Below are 19,225 nucleotides of genomic sequence, written 5' to 3'. Positions count from 1 at the left end.
GAAAATTTCCCAATTTTGGCAAAACACACATATTTACAGATTCAAGAAGCTGAGTGAACCCCAAACAGTATAATGCCAAAGGAATCCATGCCAAAGCACATCATAACTAAACTTGTGAAAACTGAAGACAAAGAAAAAAAACTTGATAGCTGCCAGAGAAATGTGACACAATACCTGTAGAGGAGGACCAATTTGAATGACAGATTTCTTATCTGAAAACACGGAGGCCAGAAGGAAGTGGTACATTTTTCAGGTACTGGGGGGAAAAAACAGTCCAACACAAATTCTATATCCAGTAAAACTATCCTTCAAGCATGAATGGGAAACAGAGGCATTTTCAGACCTATCTTAAAAGAATGGCTAAGGGACGTTCTTCAATGAGAAGCAAATGATAAAAGAATTGGATAGGAAGATCTAGCAATGCAAAGAGAAGAGATATGGATATATTCATTAGACTACCCTTCTCCTCTGAGTTTTATAAATGATATTTGATAATTAAAACAAAAAATAGCACTATCTGGTTATCACAACAATGATATTTAAAAGTGGAGAAGGTTAATGGACCAAAATCAAAGTAAGGCTTCATACTTCACTTGAAGTGTTAAAATACTGATACCAGTAGACTGTGACAAGTCACATGTGTATATTGTAAAACCCAGAGCAAAAGCTACAATAATTATACAATAAGATATACTTTTTTAAAAACGCTATAAATAAATCAAGATGGAATTCTAAAAATTTTTTCAAGTAACCCACCAACAGGCATGTAAAGAGAACAGAGAAATGAGAACAAGAGGGGGGAAAAAGAAACAAATAATAAAATGGCAGACTCTTATAAAGCAGAAACTAACACACCATTGTAAAGCAATTATACTCCAATAAAGATGTTAAAAAAAATGGCAGACTAAACCACTAACATATTAATAATTATCTTCAATATAAATGGTCTAAATACATACCTATCAGAATGTCTAAAATAAAAAATAGTGATAACACCAAATGCTTGCAAGGATGCAGAGAAACTAGACCACTCATCCATCGCGGTCAGAATGTAAAGTGGTGCAGCCGTCTTGGAATATAGTTTGGCAGTTTATTTTAAAACCAAATATTCAACTCTCACATGACCCAGAAACTGCATTCCTGTGCATTTATCCCAGAGAAATTAAAAACTTACATCCACATAGAAACCTGTACATGAATGTTGAAAGCACATTATTGCAATAGCAAAAAACTGGAAACAATCAAAATGTCCCTCAGTAAGTGAACAGTTAAACACACTGGAATATCCATACTCCTCAGCGATAGAAAGCAACCACTAAAACATGCGGCGATCTAGATGGATCTCAAAGGCATTGTGCTGAATGCAAAGAGCCAATCTCAAAAGGTCACGTACTCTATGATTCCATTTATACAACATTCTCACTATAGAGACCGAAAACTGATCAGTAGTGCCAGGGGTTAGGAATAATTGGAAGGAGGGGGAGGGGTGTGATTATAAAATAGCAGCACAAGGGAGACCTTTGTGGTGACATAATTGTTAATTATAATTGTTCTGTATATTGATTGTAGTGGAGGTCACATAAATCTATGCATGTGATAAAATCACTCAGAATTATACACATACAACAGACCAATCAATGTCCACTACCTGGTTTTGATATTATACTACTATATTTATGTAAGATATAAACATTGTGAAAGGTATATGGGACTTCTCTGTATTGTTTTTGCAATTTCCCATAACTGTAATTATTTTAAAACAAAATTTTGAAAAATAAGATCCAAGAATTTTCCTAACTTTAATGCCACAGATCCAAGAATCTCAATGAACCCCAAGAATACTTTGGCTCATTGTAGTCCAACTGCTGAAAAGAAATGATAAGAACATCCACTGCCTTCTCATCAGAAACAATGCATGCCAGAAGGCAACAGGATGACTTCTTTAATGTGCTGAGAGAGAAAAAAAAAAAGTCAACCTAGAATTGTATATACAGCCAAATTACTTTTTTTAAATGAAGGTAAAATGGAGACATTTTGAAATAAACAAAAGTTGAGAAAATTCATCAAAAGATGACCTACGCTATCAAAATTATTAAAGAAAATTCTTCACAATGATGAAAAACTGTTAACAGACTGAAATTTGGGTCTACACAAAGAAATGAAGTATATGTGACTAAATATAAAATATCTTTCCTCATTTTTAAATTTCTTTGAAAGACTGTTGACTGCTTGAGGCAGAATAAGGTAATATAGGGTTTACTGGGAGATCAGGATGGACATATATACACTACCATGCATAAAATAGATAGTTAGTGGGAACATGCTATAAAGCACAGGAAGCTCAGCTCGGTGCTCTGTGACTACCTAGATGGGTGGGATGGGAGGGGGAGGTCCAAGAGGGAGGGGATATAGGTATATGTATAGCTGATTCACTTCATTGTACAGCAGAAACTAACACAACATTGTAAAGCAATCATACTCCAATAAAAATTTTTTTTTAATTTAGAAATAAAATGTATCACAACAACAGCACAAAGAATGGTAGGTAAATGTTGGTATACTATAATGAGTTTTTTATATTACATGTGAAGTGGTGTATCCATATGAACTATTACATAATAATATTTATAACATTTATTTTCTATACATAAGTATATATGCATATACATACACTCATACATACATGTGTTCTGCGACAGGGCCCATATGTTTCACCATATGGGTACACAGCACAACAAAGTTTATAAGCTCCTTGTTATGAGGAGGAACATAAAGGATCCACCAGGTGACTCAAGAGATATCAGCAGTGGAGACGTTTTAAGGTGGGTGACAAAATGACTTCATTCTTTCCATCTCTTTACCTTTCAACTATATGACATTAATGCTCCCTGAGAAGGATAAAATGGATCCTATGATGAATTTTGCTGCCACAGCAACTGCAGCCATTACACCTCCCCCTATTCTAACGATGGGTCACTTCCTGTTTCAGCCTCAGATCAGCCACAGTGACAGAAGCCCATGGAATCAGAGGTGAAGTTTAACAATGGCCACTGCCTCCTCTCTTCATTTAACCAAAGAGGACGTCGGAAGCAGCCGAAAGACCCACTGAGGGAGATGGACATTGTTTCCCAGAAGTAAATACAGCTCAGCTTGTACTTTGGAACAATTGTCAACCTTGCTACTTGCACAATCTACTAGCAAAGGTTATGCAGTGCCTGAACATGATCATGGCAGAATCACCGGGCCTCGTCACCATCTGCCTTTTAGGATATCTACTCAGTGCTGAATGTACAGGTTTGTCTCCTTTATAAAGATACATTCAATGTGCTTGGCTTTTAGATATAGAAATGTCTGGGGCTTTCTTCTTCATTAAATAATGATTATAGGATTTGACCACAATGTTTAAGATTCTACTAATTAGCATGTGGGTTGGTGAGTACTAGTTCTCTGGTACCAGTTCTTCCTCATTTTTAAAACTAAATAGATTTACAATGTTTATAGTACATTTTTTTAATGGACACTATTGGGCTTATGATATGACAATGTAATTCCTTAGAAAAGTCGTCTCCTTGGTTAAAAAAATAAATAAAAGGGGGAAATGTTTTAACAAGGAAACAGCTGAATGTGGAGAAAAAATTAACTGTCATTTTGTGGGGTTTTAACTCATTTTGAAATCAAAATGGGAAACATTAAAGCAAAAACAATGGTTTTATTTACACAAAAAGTTTGATTTTAAGACATGATGTGATTCAAAATTATAGAACTATTTAATGAGTCATGCCTCGAATTTTTAGTCTATAAAATTATATACCTTCAATTGTAAGTTGTAGTTAAAATACAAACTTTTCATTAGTAAGTTGTTATTTATCACTGAAGTTTTCCATGGGTGAGGGAGAAATTATTTTGTCTGATTCTAAACATCTCAGAGTTAATACAGGGGGGAACTCAATACTCACTTGAGCTCTTAGGACAGCAAAGCAAGTCCAAGAATTGATGTCGAGTAGGAACTTAGTTAAAGCAATTTACATCACTTGGCTTTTTTTCACAACTTTAGTGACTTTATGCATTCCCCAAAGGCAGGCACATAGGGAAGAAATTACCCCATTTAGATAAACAGCATGTTCTCACAGGAAGCATTTATCACACTTACTTGTCAACCTATTATGATCAAATCTAGTAGTTGACAGTGGAGGATCAGGGGTGCCAACCCTAAGCATCCCCAGAAAGCAGACTGGCCCGAGGTTCCCACTCCAGACATGATGTCACACTGAAATGCAGAAATAATGGTACGAGAATGCAGAGGTTAAATCAAGCCAGCAAACTGGCTAGAGTCAAGCCATAAAGAAATTCAGCATGAACACTCACAAAGTAGGACAGAATGCTAAGTCTTTACACACATCTCATCAGTGTGAAATCTAGGAGGACAAAGGATCCAAACCCTTCCTTCAAGATAAGTGCTGAGATGATGGAGGTTTTAAGAGGACTGCTGCCCCCCTGAAGACCTCAGATGTAGGAAAAAGGATAGATTCAGAGAAAAAAAGAAGGACTAAGATTTCAGAGCTTGGGAAATAATGACTAGAAGAGATAAGCCCGAAGGGAGGTTAAATATATGACCCTCAGACAATGGTGAGGAGAAAGGCAGTGTGATTCCGGAGTCACCTTAGTCAGAGATAATAGGTCCTTGAGCAGAGCACCAAGGGGCCTTCCCTAAGGACGGACAGTGTTGATGCAGTGCTCTCCTGTACTGCTGAACCACCACTGGCTTCTCAAAGCAGTTTCTACGAATTATTTTCTGAGATGTTGCATTTTCATGGCTGCTGCCCTTAGATATTATTGCATCAATTTAGAATTTTGAAATCAAATGTGTTCCCTAAAACCAATTCAGTTTTGTAAAGCATATGGACCCAACCTGTCTTTCATTTAGAATGAATGAATGAAATAAATGAAAGACAGCTTCAGTCCACACGCTTTACAAAACTTTACGAAACTAGGTGACTAATACGGTGCCAGGTACTGTGGCAAGGTACTAGGGGCTTGGGGATAAACCAGATTCCCTCTTTGACCTAAAGCACCATGAGGTCAGCTGAGAGATTTCAATATAACATGAGCAGATGTATACCAGCTGCTAAAGGGGCACAGAAAAAGGAACACATTAACTGGGGAGACACTGACAGAGAGACAATATTTTGAGCTGGGTCTTAAGAAATAAGTAGGCACACTCTCCTTAAATGACTGATCTACGTCATCCTGTGAAGAGAGGATCACTCACGTGCAGAGATCCAGATCCACAAAGAACGTGAGGTCTTTCAGGAACTAAGTATGTTTTCAATATTGAATATGACAGGTGAGGCAGGGTCAGGTCATCAGATAAGGAAGGCCCTAAATTACGGAGTTTGGACAAGAGAATGGAATGTGGAGTCATCAGAAGTGTAAACATGAATACCACTGCTCGGCCTGGCAACATTCTCATGAACTGTGTGAGGAGGGGGCGGCCAGACAAAGGGAGACCAGTCTTGAGGCTACTGTAATCATCCAGGAAAGGCACGAGGGCCTGAACCGGGACATTAGCTGTACAGACAGAGAGGCGGGAATGGAATGCAAGTGACACTGAGGAAGCAGAAATGATATGACTTAACCACCTGGGTATGGAAAGGGAACGGGTTTAGAGGAAGTGGAAAGACCATGTCTTGAGCATTTAGGATACAGCACAGTGCCTAAGAGCATGGACTGTGTGGTCTGACTGCCAATGTCTAAATTCTGGCTCTGACACTTTAATATATCACTTGGGGCAAATCACTTAACCTCTCTGAACCTCCGTTCTTTTTTGATGTACGAGAATGAGATGCCAGTACCTCTCTCATGGGACTGCCGTGAGAAGGGGATGAGATAATGGATGCAAAGCACCAAGCACATTGTCCAGCGCATCAGAAGCATTAAATAAACATCAGCTCTTATCAGCCACACGACGATGGACAGTTACAAAGTTGGAAAGACAATCTGGAATTCCGAACATATACCTGACTGGAGATGGATATTCAGAACTCACTGGCGTATAGACAGTAGTTACAACCACGTGTGTGAGGATCCAGGGAGTGAGCACGGATCTTGTGGCACCTAGTACAGTGCCTGGCAGTAGTGAGTGCTCAGAAAATTGTGTTGAGTCAGGGCTGGACTAGGGTGAGGCAAGCAGGGCACACAGGGCATAGACATACTTGCACACACTGAGAGAGAGGAACTCCTTATATTCTGTGCCCTAGGGGCCTTGTTTACCTCACCCCAGTCCCGGCCCTAGCAAGGATGTATGGAGTGAAGAGGGACAAGGCTGAGGCTGGAGGCTGGAGCCGGGGAGAACTCTGAACATATAAGGGGCAAGCAGAAGAAGGGGAATGAATGGATGCAAGTGGTGGATGAGTAACAAGAATCAGAGCGAAGAGGAGAACCAGGAGAGAGTGATTTCATGAAAAGAGCACCCTGAAAAGGGAAAGATCAACAATTAGAAATGTTTCAGAGCAGGCAGGAAATACAGAAGCTCAAAATTACCCTTTAGGAGGTCACTGCTGATCCTGACAGTACTCATTTCATTATATGGATCGCAGTAAAGAAGAGAAAGAGCCACAGAAAAGTGCAGTAAATAAAAAGGGAATTGGGAAAATTAGGAAGGCAGACCAGACAGAGGAGTAGAAAGGAAGAGAGAAAACCAACATACACCAGCCTGTACACATTATCTCACTGACCCTGTCAGCAACGCTGGGAGGTAGACAGTCTGATGATACTACTGTTATACCCATTTACACTTGACAAAGTTAACCTGCAGAGATTATGTGACTTGCCTGAGGTCTCATTGCCAATAGCTGGTAGACATATGATTCAAATCCAGGTGTGTCTGCTCTGACTCCAAACCCCTATTTTTCCACTAGACTGCACTGTAAATGGATACAGACACAGATGCTACTGTAGGAACGCCCAGGGCCAAGCACATGAACTGGCAAGCAGAGAGGAGGGCCTGGTGCAGGCTGGGAGGTGTCGATATGCCATGGCACCCATTTGCAGCTTGTGGCTTTCTCCCAGGGCGCCTGGCTGCCTGGCAAGGGAAGGAAGAGGCAGCTAGTGGCACTGACCTAGTGGTTGGGATTGCGGGGTATTGCAGCACTGAAGAAGGGGTGAAGGGAACTGAGAAAGTTGGCAAGGGAAGAGTTGAAGAGAAAAAGTCTAAGCTAAATTCAGGGAAAAAGTAAAGCCCAAGGGGACTTGAAGAGAAAGAGAAAAGTGAGAGGCTGTGAAGGGACTAGAAGGCTCCATAAAGCGAACAGCTGCCATGGAAATAAGGAACTTCAGTTTGTTTCTTTCCCTTTCCTTTTTTTCTTTTGGCGCTAATGAGAAAACAGTCCCAAAATGCCCTGGAAAGTTCATGTTATAAACACCTGGTCCTGTTGAGATGGTATCAGACAGTCTAGAAGAAAGGAGTAACTCCAGGCAACTTCTTGAGTTCCTGTTATTAGTTATAGATATAGATACTACATCTATATCTGTCTATCTAGAGAGAAACACACACAGAGAGTGAAACAGAAAGAAGAGACTGAGATATGGAGAGTGGCGGGGAGGGGCTGAGGTGGAGAATTAGGTTAGAGACCTCAATCCTCCAGAGTTCAGGAGTGTGTTTCTAACAGGCTAGACAGTCAGAGCTAAAATAAAACACATCCTAAATCCCAGAGAAAGACTTATGTCGCTGGTATTCCTAGAACACATGCCAACTTAAGGTGCTGTGAGTCTGAAGGTTAAAAAAAAACATGAATGCAGTGGTTTTTCTTTAATATCTAGTGAGAGACAGCAGGGTTGCATTTAGGCTTCTGCTCTTCCGAGGGAAATGTGCTCCAAAGGCATTTGGGCAACTGCATCCTGTAAACACAGCCCGGCCAGCGTGATGGATCACCTTGCAAGGATCTGCAATTAGTTATTTTCAAATGATGACCAAGTGTGAAGTTAACTGCTTATCTGAGAACTTTCTTTTTCATCCAGAGTAAATTCAAATATGATTGAAAATCTGAACTTTCATTACCAGAGTTCTCTTGACTAAGAGTAAAATTGAATTTTAATTCCTAAATCTCCATGTGTATACAGTACCATGAGAACATCACAGATTTTGGGTCCATGTCCCGAAGATAAATTGGCTTTGGGATTACTCAGATTAAAAAGAAAGCCTTTCGGGATTTCCCTGGTGGTGCAGTGGTTGAGAGTCTGCCTGCTGAAACAGGGGACACGGGTTCGTGCCTCAGTCCGGGAAGATCCCACATGCCGCGGAGCGGCTGGGCCCATGAGCCATGGCCGCTGAGCCTGCACGTCCGGAGCCTGTGCTCCGCAACGGGAGAGGCCACAACAGTAAGAGGCCCGCATACCGCAAAAAAAAAAAAAAGAAAGAAAGAAAGAAAGCCTTTCTTAAGAGATGTATTTAATTTTCATGATGTTTTCTTTGTCTTTTAAATTTCAGTTTTTCTTGATCGTGAAAGTGCCACCAAAATTCTGAATCGGCCAAAGAGGTATAATTCAGGTAAATTGGAAGAGTTTGTTCGAGGGAACCTTGAGAGAGAATGTATAGAAGAAAAGTGTAGTTTTGAAGAAGCACGAGAAGTTTTTGAAAACACTGAGAAAACTGTGAGTATTTCCACATAACATCCTTCGGATGCAAAGAATAGAAAACCCTTTAAAAAGAAAAGGCGGGGGGACCATACTTCTCTTTGGAATTTTAAACTATCTATACATACACGTGTTTTATAAATGTTATAATAGAGAAGGAATCAAAGTGAAAACATTTTAAATAGTACCATTAACTTGTCTTCTTTTTCGTTATAGACTGAATTTTGGAAGCAATATGTTGGTAAGCAATTCATTTTATCCTCTAGTATACGAAACATTTGAGAATTATGTATTTTTTTTCTTCTGTGTAAACAGATAATATATTAAACTCTGTCAAAAGGGCTCAGAAAAATAAGTCCAACTCCTTTTACCCAAAATTGAATGGTGAGAGACTTCAGGTTTATGCCAGCGTGGGAGATATCCGCCGGCAGATACGCTTACTTCTTCCTAGGGCTTCAAAAGGAACATCGTTCCACCCCAGGAATCTGGAAGGGAGAGACCAAAGAGAATTGCATCTGGGACTGAATGAGAGTTTACCATCCTCAGCAGAGAATCAGAGAATGCTGACTGACTTACATGTATACTGCTTAAAAGTGCTCCTCCTTCTGGCGGCCTGCAAGGCCCTCCTGACTGCCCAGCCCCTCCCTCCCTGCTGCCCCTCTGACCTCCTCTCCTCCTCACACATCCTGGGTTGTTGCTGCTGCTCCTTGCATGCTCTAGGAATGCTTCCATTTCAAAGTCTGAGACCTGATTGTTCCTTTAATGTGGAAGGTTCTTCTGCCAGGTTCCCCTAGGCTCACTCACTCACCTCCTTCAGGTCTTTACCCAGATGTCACCCTCTCAATGAAGCCTGCCTTGATCATCTATTAATACTTCAACCTGCTCCCCATAACCTCATCACTTTAGACACCGTATCCTGCTCTATTATTTTTCATAGCACTTTTCACCACTGAGGTATCATATAATGGTCTTACGTATACTATTTATGTCTCCCACCTCACTAGAATGCAAGCTTCATGTTGGCAGGGGTATTCAACTGTTTTGTTTATTGATATAGTCCTAGTACCTCGAACAGTATCTGGTACAGAAGCATTGAGTAAATATTTGTTGAATGAATTGACCAAAAGGAGGAAAAGTCAAAACTTTAATGACAACTAAGTTTTAAAACTAATTTAAAATCCAGGGCTTCCCTGGTGGCGCAGTGGTTGAGAGTCCACCTGCCGATGCAGGGGACACAAGTTCGTGCCCCGGTCCGGGAGGATCCCGCGTGCCGCGGAGCACCTGGGCCCGTGAGCCATGGCCGCTGAGCCTGCGCGTCCAGAGCCTGTGCTCTGCAACGGGAGAGGCCACGACAGTGAGAGGCCCGCGTACGGCAAAAAAATAAATAAATAAATAAATAAATAAAATAAAATCCAGCAGCAGGATTTTGAGACAGTGTAACTTTCCCAGCTTGATTTACCTAAGACCATTTGCATGGACAGAAACTAACCTGGACAGCCAATGCACTGAATTCCATCAGTTCTATTTTCCCAGATTCTATTCTGTAGACACTAATGGACTTATTCATATTCTTGTTAACTCATAATTTCTCCACTTTGTTTTTAAATCATGAGGGAAGAAGAGGTCCATTCCGTTACATTTGCTTTATCTGCCTTTCCTTGTTCTTAGTAATGAATGCTACCATGCCAACTCTCTACTAAGGTATTGCCCTACAGTTAGTCCAAACAAGTCTTTTTATTCTCTATTTCTAATCTATTTAAAATTTTGAATCTTGTATTTGAAAGCAAATCAATTTCTACCTTTCCTCCCAAAATATTCCTGGCTACATTTAAACTCCCATGGGTCCCTTCATTGCCCACCCCCAACCCAGCTGGCCCCCCACCTGTGAGTAGGGGTTCATCAGTACCTCTTAAACACCATATTTTGAAGTTGGCCCCCTACCTTCTAGGTCACAGGCTGTGTTGTTGACTGTAACTCAGGTAAAGATACCTGGAAAACATCAAGGGCATGATTCTGTTGTTGACCTGAAACAAACAGACTCCAGCAAAGATGGGTTTATTCAGGATCAGCAGAGAATTGCAATTCAGGGTCTACAACCACCATGAGCCACGTGCAAGTCCCTGCATGGTAGGGGGCAGACAGCTCCTTTAGAGAGGGGAAAAGGAAGTGAGGAGGGCTACAGTAAACAAAGAGTCCCTGGCTTTTCATTGGCTGAGTCCTTGCCAAGAGAGAAGAGGAGTCTGTCTTCTTCGTGTTGGGCTCTGCTATCGTCATAGGGCATGAGAGCTCTGCCTTCCAGTCTCTTGACTCTATTTTTTTAAATAAATTTATTTATTTATTTTTCGCTGCATTGGGTCTTCGTTGCTGCGGGCGGGCTTTCTCTAGTTGCAGTGAGTGGGGGCTACTCATCCTCGTGGTGCGCGGGCTTCTCGCTGTGGTGGCTTCTCTTGTTGTGTAGCACGGGATCTAGGCGCGAGGGCTTCAGTAGTTGTGGCACATGGGCTCAGTACTTGTGGCTCACGGGCTCTAGAGTGCAGGCTCAGTAGCTGTGGCATACGGGCTTAGCTGCTCCGTGGCATGTGGGATCTTCCCGGACCAGGACTCGAACCCGTGTCCCTTGCACTGGCAGGCAGATTCTTAACCACTGAGCCACCAGGGAAGTCCCTCTTAACTCTATTTAACTGAGGTTTCTGTTTATTAATTTTTTACACTGTCACTACTGCTTTGTCTGCTAAAAATAAAACAAAAACAAGAAAAGAGAAAAAGAAAACCCAACTCCACGGCTTATTTTTCACTTTGCAGTCGAGATTCCCACCCCCCACCCCCAAAATAGCCTATGCTGTTTCTCCCTGTATGGGCTTTCTCACATGGTAGGGACGCAGGCCCCTCACTCCTGCCCTACTCTCTTCCATCATCTCACCAAGTAAGGAGCCTGGTGAAGAGGAAAGATCGCCCAACCACATTAACCAGCATCTGCCCAGCCCTTTACAGAGTGCCTGTCACCTTTAATCCTCACAGCAACCCTGTGAGCAAAGCACTATGAACCTCATTTTACAGAAGAAGAAACTGAGATTTAGGGAGGTTAAATGACTTGTCAAAGGTCACCCAGCTAGGGAGTCATGGAGCCCAGAAGAGCAGCCAAATTCTCCACTGCCCAATCCCCACTTTCTCTATTACCCCTCCCGGCCTTCAAATCTACATGCAGTTATTCATTAAACCACCACCTGGTAGGCTTAAACAGGAAGCTCTCACTTGGCAAGGTCTTGTCCCTTGTTGTCTTTGACCCCTACAGTCTGTGGCTTTGCTTCAGCCCGAAGTACACACAGACAAGCACCCAAAGGAGGACTAAATGCAGGATGAAATGACACTCATTTTAAAGATATGTCTCAGCAATTGAGTTGCTGTGTAGCTGGCTGCAAGCCCAGAGCCTTTCAGTGAAACATCCTAAATAATTCAGCTCCGTTGGTCTGTAATATAAAGTGCAAATGTGGCTCATTTTTTTAGACCAGTTCTGAACATCAATAATAATAAACCAGAGATAACGTATTTTGTTTTCACAGAATTGGAACAAACGAAGTATCTGTGCAAAAGCACACTGGATCAAGGGGCAGAGGGGACAAGGTCTAATTTGTACAACAAGCAGTTTTCCAGAGAGGGACTATTCCTAGGAAAGGGGTGCTAACCCCCAGCCAGTGGGACCTGGACACGTGCTCCTGACAGCGAGCACGACAGACACTCTCCTGCTGTCCCCAGAGCAGGCAGGGGGCCACACACTAGATGTCATGGAGCTTGGCTCTAAAATATGAACGACCATTAGAAATTTCTCTTAAATTGCCCCCTTTCGCTCCCTGTTTTATTCTTACATCATCTTTATCACTTACTCTTTTGTTACTCATACATTAAGCCTTGCTGATTGCGCTCCCAGTTTTCTTCAGGGCTCTCTCTCAGCTCACAGTGCACACCAGCCTCCCTTCTGGTTCTATTCATCCCTTTCTCCTGAAACTTCCTTAAAAGTACGGATGGAGGCAGAGCTCTAAGAAACCAGACTTAAAGGCTCCCTCCACATCCTGACCCTTCCCCTCTTACCTATTCCTTCCTCCTGTTTTCTGATGACCAGTATCCTCAAAGGCTCTCTAGAACTCTGCAAATGTAGAAACTTAAGGAAAGGTGGGAAGGAAACATAGTCAATCTATATATAAATAAAGCACATTTTCAGAACTTTTTCTTTTTTAATTCTTTGTATTGAAAGTTGTTTCTCACTTTACCAAACCATTTGGGACCTAAGCACAGACAGTAGAATATCTTTCAGGAGTAAAGCATCTTTTGTACTGTTTGGAACCATCACTGCATACTCTGCTTAAAAGTGAAGTGATAAGATGAGGAAGTGGATGCATGTGCGCCATGCCTAGGCTGCCAGGTCCCTGAGTAGAGTTGCTATCTGTTACCTAGCTCAGCTTGCTCTACAAGACCTGTGACAGAGCAAGCCTTGTACAACACACAGATGATTGTTGAAGCAATGTGATTTGATTGAGAATTAACTCCATCATCGTTCGATAAGGAAGGATTGAACATTCTTCTCACACTCTGCTGATAGAGTACATCTCTATGCTCAGACATTCTTTTCCCTCTTCCTCCTCCCTTCAGTTACATAAACAATGTACATGCCTTCCTCGGGGCCATTTCCTAGGACAATGTTAGCCTAAAAACCTTTACTTGTTTTTAGAAACTTAGGAAGACAGGGGCATCCCATAAGCAGTTGGTTTCCAGGTCAGCAGTTTTGCTCTGACCCTAAAATCAGGCTCCCCTCTCCATGAGTCTGTGCAGGGAAGACTAAGCATTCTAAGCAATGGATCTGCTAATTCAACTTCTTAATCTATCTCGAAGATGGAGATCAGTGTGAGTCCAATCCATGTTTAAATGGTGGCCTGTGCAAGGATGACATTAATTCCTATGAATGTTGGTGTCAAGTTGGATTTGAAGGAAAGAACTGTGAATTAGGTAAGTAACTATCTTTGGATTACTCGTGGTTCAAAATATCCCTTTGAAACCAGATGCAACTGGAAAATGCAATGTGTATGTATCATAATTTTCTCTTAAATTATGGTAAAGAACCATTTACATGAGATCTACAGTCAACAAATTTTGAAGTGTATGATACAGTACTGCGAACTCTAGGCTCTATGCTGTACAGCACACATCTAGACCTTACTCCTCTTGCATAACTGAAACTTGATACCTGCTAAACAACAACTCCCCATTTTCCCCTCCCCCAAGCCCCTGGCAAGCACCATTGTACTCTCTGCTTCTATGTGTTGGACTATTTTTAGACACCTCATTATAAGTGGAATCATGCAGTATTTGTCCTTCTACGACTGGCTTGTTTCATTTACCATAATGTCCTCTAGGCTCATCCATGTTGTTGATTATGACAGAATTTCCTTCTTTTTGAAGGCTGAATAATATTCCATTGTATAAAACATACTTTCAAAGCTTATAAACATTCATTTTATCTGCAGTCATAGTTTCCAGGATGTGCTCAAGAAACTATATCAAGAACAATAGTAAGATTTGGTAGCTAGTAGGAAGTGGTAATGATGTTCCGCTAGCATATTCATCCTCAATACAACCACATGTAGTCAGCACAATTATCATCTCCATTCTACGCAAATGAGAAAAGCGCAGCTCAAACAGCTCAAAAATCACAGAAGCAGTAAACAGTTGAGCCAGGACTTGAATTTCAGTTGGTTTGGCCAAAACCCATTCTCCTAACTGCTACCCACAAAACACAAAGAAAACTGACCCATAAAATTGTTAGAACTCGTGACTAAATTGCTATCAACAAAAGCAGTGGAAGTCAACTAAGTAAAGAATTGGGGTATGGGAAGGCCAATTCTCCCATATACTAGGCACTTCTCCACGCATACAAACCACTTCACGTATGAAATTTGTTGACAAAAATCAAAACTCATTCCTGAATTTGACTATACTGATTACGCTGAAAGAGTTACACAGAAAATCTAGGATCACTGTGCATCTTTTCTTTGCATATCCTAGAATTTTTTTGTTCTGAGATTTTGGCAATTGGAACAGTAAACCCCAAAGTCCTTTACCTACTTGTTTATTACCTCTGGATGCAGGATTACTGGTATCGTGATTGTGAAAAGCATACAGTGCTAATGACGGATTCTCTTTCTCCTCTGAAACTCCAGAAGAATAGAGATGCAGTCCTAGAGAAAGAATTTAACACCACAGGCTGCATGACTAACACCACAGGCTACATGACTAAGGGCAAAGAGTAGAAAATTAGCAAGACTCTATTAAGGCGTTATGGCAACCCATCTGACACACAGATGAAAAGGGCATAAAACAAAATGAAACGCAGCAGCTGCACTTGTCCTATTGAGAAGGGAAAAAGTCATCTCTAATGCTGTTCAGAAATCCTTTCAGTGCTAAAGAGAAATCCATTGATCATCTTCCTTTGAGATACAAAAGATAAAAAGGAATAGAAGATAGGAAAAAGAAAAGGTGGCAGGGCAAAAACATTTAAAAAAAAAAAAAAGAAAAAAGGAGATGCAGGTGGATGAACTGTACCCCAGGCTTGGAATCCCACTCCTGCAGGCTTCCCAGCATGGAGACAAACCGATGTCTGGGTTCCCTTTCCTATGGGTGTGTTCATTAGCTCAACACCTCTGAAGTGCTACTTTCATCTGAAAGGTTATAATTTCAAGTTCAGATTGACCTAGATAAATCCGATCCTGCTATTACGGAAACCTACAGAAACTGATGGAGTATCAGCTTAAATAATATAACTATTGGAGCTGAAGGAATGAAGGACTCAACTGGTCTCCGTTAAGAATGAAGGGCATGGGGGCTTCCCTGGTGGCGCAGTGGTTGAGAGTCCGCCTGCCGATGCACGGGACACGGGTTCGTGCCCCGGTCCGGGAAGATCCCACATGCCGTGGCGCGGCTGGGCCCGTGAGCCATGGCCGCTGAGCCTGCACGTCCGGAGCCTGTGCTCCGCAACGGGAGAGGCCACAGCAGTGAGAAGCCCACGTACCGCAAAAAAAGAAAAGAATGGAGGGCATGTGGTAGCAAAGTATAACTGAAAACAGTGTTTAGTATTAAATATTCCTAAATGTCTTTAGTTTAAAAATAAAGACACCTTAAAAGAGGCAAAGAGCCCTGAGGAATGTAGCTATAAACACAAAACTGCTATAACAGGTTTTGCTACGTGTGTGAGGCTACAGTCTACACAGCAGAAGTGCTAAGTCTACAACGGGCACCATCTCAGGCCTCTTGGGTTCCCCACATTTTGGTTTGGTCAGGGCTCTGCAGTGACACTGCAGCCACCACTACACCTGGCCTCTAGGGTGTCTTGAGCTCCCCCAGCCCATCTGATCAAGTTTTAGAAAAATCCTCCCAGCTTGCTTAGTTCAGAAACAAAGTGGGAATTCTCTCAAAAAGCTCTTTATCTCAGACACTAGAGGAAAGCAAAAGCATATACAAACTCCCATTTAAGCTGTTGCTTCAAACTGAACTAGGGACTAATCTCAAAAGCTGCTAGAAAAACAGCACAGTTTATGGAGTATCTGGGCCCCAAGTCCCTTGCCTCACCCTGTCTCAGAAAGGGAAGGAGATTTCCATTGTTAAATTCTTGTTGTTTTCCTCTTCTGTTGTTCATCAGGCTCCTCTCCAGGGGAGAGAGGTGCAAATATTCAGGGCACACTTTCTCGTTAGAACAATTAATTGGCTATTGTGTCCCTTTGGCTGGAATAAAGACCACTGTATGTGCCCAGCTACACATCACATCTGAGTCCTTTTCAGATAAATCAAAGTCTGTAAGAACTTGGTCATTCCCGTCCCTTCTAAAGAGTACAAGAGGCATTTCCCCACAGTAACAGAGGATGGAAAGAAAAACAAGCATATAAACACTTTTTTTTTCGTTTTGCTAACACGTCACAGACACTACTAATTTACTGCGTATTTCTGTGGAGTAGAAAAAAGAAAATATCTTGAGTTTAGCTGAACAACAACATATTCTGTGATACACTGGTTAAACAGAACATCTTTTGTCCAAGCTTTGGTTTTTCCATCCCTGAATATATCAGGGAAGATGAAGGCAGAGTAAAATAAAGCAGAACACGATAACTTTTGTAGTAGGCATGAGGGGAATTAGAAAGAGGTATTTGTGCTAACACGGAGGGAGAAGAACAGATGCTCTGACATGTCCTTCCACAGATATTCTAGGCACTGAGATCAGCCCCAGGACCAGGGAGAACCCACACCCAACACAGTGCCTGACGTCCGAGTGCTCAAGAAACAATTGATGAATGAGGCCCACAGTGACTGTCCCTGAGGTCCAGGACTACAGACCTCTCAACTGGAACTCCTCGTGCTGTTATTCTCTTTCCAGACTCGAGTTCTTTACCTGAGGTCAAAAGACTGCTGGTCGGACAGCAATATTTCCCACTGCGTGTGCAAACCAAGCCAGAGGACAGCAACAGCGGCAACACACTGGGCTGCAAAGAGCAATGACGAATGAGGAAAATGACAGAGAGGTCTAGTTACCTAGCCAAGGACGCAGCATCAGAATTGGGAAAAGCACCCTGGCTTTACCCATTCCCGTTGTGCATGGCCTGGACCAAAGTAGTCAGCACCTACCACCCACCTCTGTGAACTTAGCACAATCTCATATTGACTGAACACTCCCTGCAGGTGGTATTTGATTTGGCTGAACACTCTAGTATTGCTTTGTAGCAACAAAATGATTGTTAGTAACATGAGAAGAGCCAGGGATGTAATCACCAATAGTGAGGAGAAAGGTCTTTAAAAAATAAATAAATAAATAAAAAGGACCAAGTGCCACCTTTTTGGATCATGCACTTAGTGGATTATTGGTAGCGAAGGTTAAGGCTCAGGCTGGTTCCTTTGTCCACCTAGTAACAGATGATTTGCCTCCCCTTATTTCCTGAAGTATCAGTAAGGAACATGAGCGAATCATTACATTAGCCTATGATACCTATGTAAAATGTAATTAGAAAATTTAGATCTGTCACTCAAAAATCCATAATATACTCCAAAACCATACAGTCATTCGGTTAGCCTGGAATCCCCCAGGAAAAGAGAGTCTGTGACACAAGCTTATCTATTAGGGTGTGCAATTCTAGGGGGGCAAGAGTAAGGGATGGGGGAGTGAGGCAGTGAGGAAAGGAGAACCAAGAGTAAAAGGAGTCATCTCTCCTCATCTGCAGCTGATTGTTTGAACTCCGGGGACTGTTTTCCCAAGAAGCCACGTGAGCTGGCCTCAGGAGAGTCAGCCTCGGAGGGAGAAGAGGTGAAAGAATCTGTCCATCAGCACCCTTCTCCAGATGGTCAACACTTCAGCCTGTGGGGCTTTAACTCCCCTGCATCACCAGGCTGTACACGCTGGGGGCCCCTAGAGGTCACGTGGCATCCCAGGCCTCAGCATCAACCCGGGAATGCCAAGCTAAGAGGCGAGAGGCACACAGTGCAGATCTAAGCCCAGGCCATTCAAGGCCGCACCTGGACGAGGCCAGCGGAAGTCCATGCAGAGCTGATCACCAGGGTGCTGGGGACGGACGTGGGTGAGGCTGGTGGGGACTAAGGTGGTGCACAAAGAGGTGGCTAACACAGTCGCTCATGTTCAAACTCTCCATGTTCTAACTGCACTGACAAGTGAGCATTTCTCTTGAAGGCTGTACTGCTGTTGAGCCTGTAGGTAAGGGGGAAGGTGCCTTCCATTCACTGTGCTCCTATGCTGCTCTAGAGACAGAAATAGGCCCAAGGGCAGAGCCTGTCTCTCTTAACTCAGCAGGTCTCAGCCAGCAAGCCCTAAACCCTGCTACTTCCTGTTATTGAGATCGCATCAGAGAAACAAAGGGAAAGCACGCAAATTAGAAAATGGAAAATAAGATGGCAGGAACAAGCCAAATATATCAGGAATCACAATTAATGTGAATTGGGGTTAATGACAATTTTCAGTCTGGAGTTAAAAATCTAATTGTATGCTGTTGATAAAAGAGATAACCTAAAATAAAACTCTACCAGGAGACTAAAATAAAAGGATGTGAAAATATTTGCCAGGTAAATGCTAACAAAAAGAAACTGGCAAAGCTATCTTAATATCAGATAAAACAGAATCCCAACAAAAAGCATTATAAGAGACAAAGAAAGATATTTTATATTAATAAGGGAGATTGTATAGGAGAGTAAAGAAAATATGAGCCAGTAGAATGCTTATCATTGTCAACACATAGCATTTCTGGCATTTAGCTCCCTTAAAGGACCCTATTTCATTCTCTTGTGTTGACACATACTCACTTCAGCCAGCTTCAAGTTTGCTTAGAAAAACTGGATTATATTAAAACCAGACACTTCTATTCAGCAAAATATACTATTTAGGGTGAAAAGGTAAGTCACAGAGTGGGAGAAGATATCTGCAATACATATATCCGGTAACTGGAACTCTCATACGCTGATGGTGGGAATCCAAATTTGTACAATTATCTTAGAAGACTACTTGGCAGTATCTACTAAACCTGAACACATGGTCCAATCATTGCACTCATGAGTA

At 42.0% G+C, this 19,225-nt stretch overlaps 1 protein-coding gene across 1 annotated transcript in view; it reads left to right on the top strand.

The window, feature by feature from the left end:
* The first annotated feature begins 3,064 nt into the window (after positions 1-3,064).
* The window catches only part of F9 (coagulation factor IX), a 29,918-nt gene continuing 13,757 nt past the window's right edge, over positions 3,065-19,225 (top strand). The window contains exons 1-4 of the mRNA XM_081221566.1: positions 3,065-3,294; positions 8,486-8,649; positions 8,848-8,872; positions 13,516-13,629. Of these exons, the coding sequence (XP_081077692.1) occupies positions 3,207-3,294; positions 8,486-8,649; positions 8,848-8,872; positions 13,516-13,629 (391 nt within the window). The 5' untranslated portion in view covers positions 3,065-3,206. The remainder of the gene's footprint in view (positions 3,295-8,485; positions 8,650-8,847; positions 8,873-13,515; positions 13,630-19,225) is intronic.

Source organism: Mesoplodon bidens, assembly GCF_964165515.1.
Source record: "Mesoplodon bidens genome assembly, chromosome: X".
NCBI lineage: Eukaryota > Metazoa > Chordata > Mammalia > Artiodactyla > Ziphiidae > Mesoplodon > Mesoplodon bidens.
The sequence above is the reverse complement of the archived record's forward strand: the minus strand, read 5'-3'. Positions and strand labels throughout refer to the sequence as shown.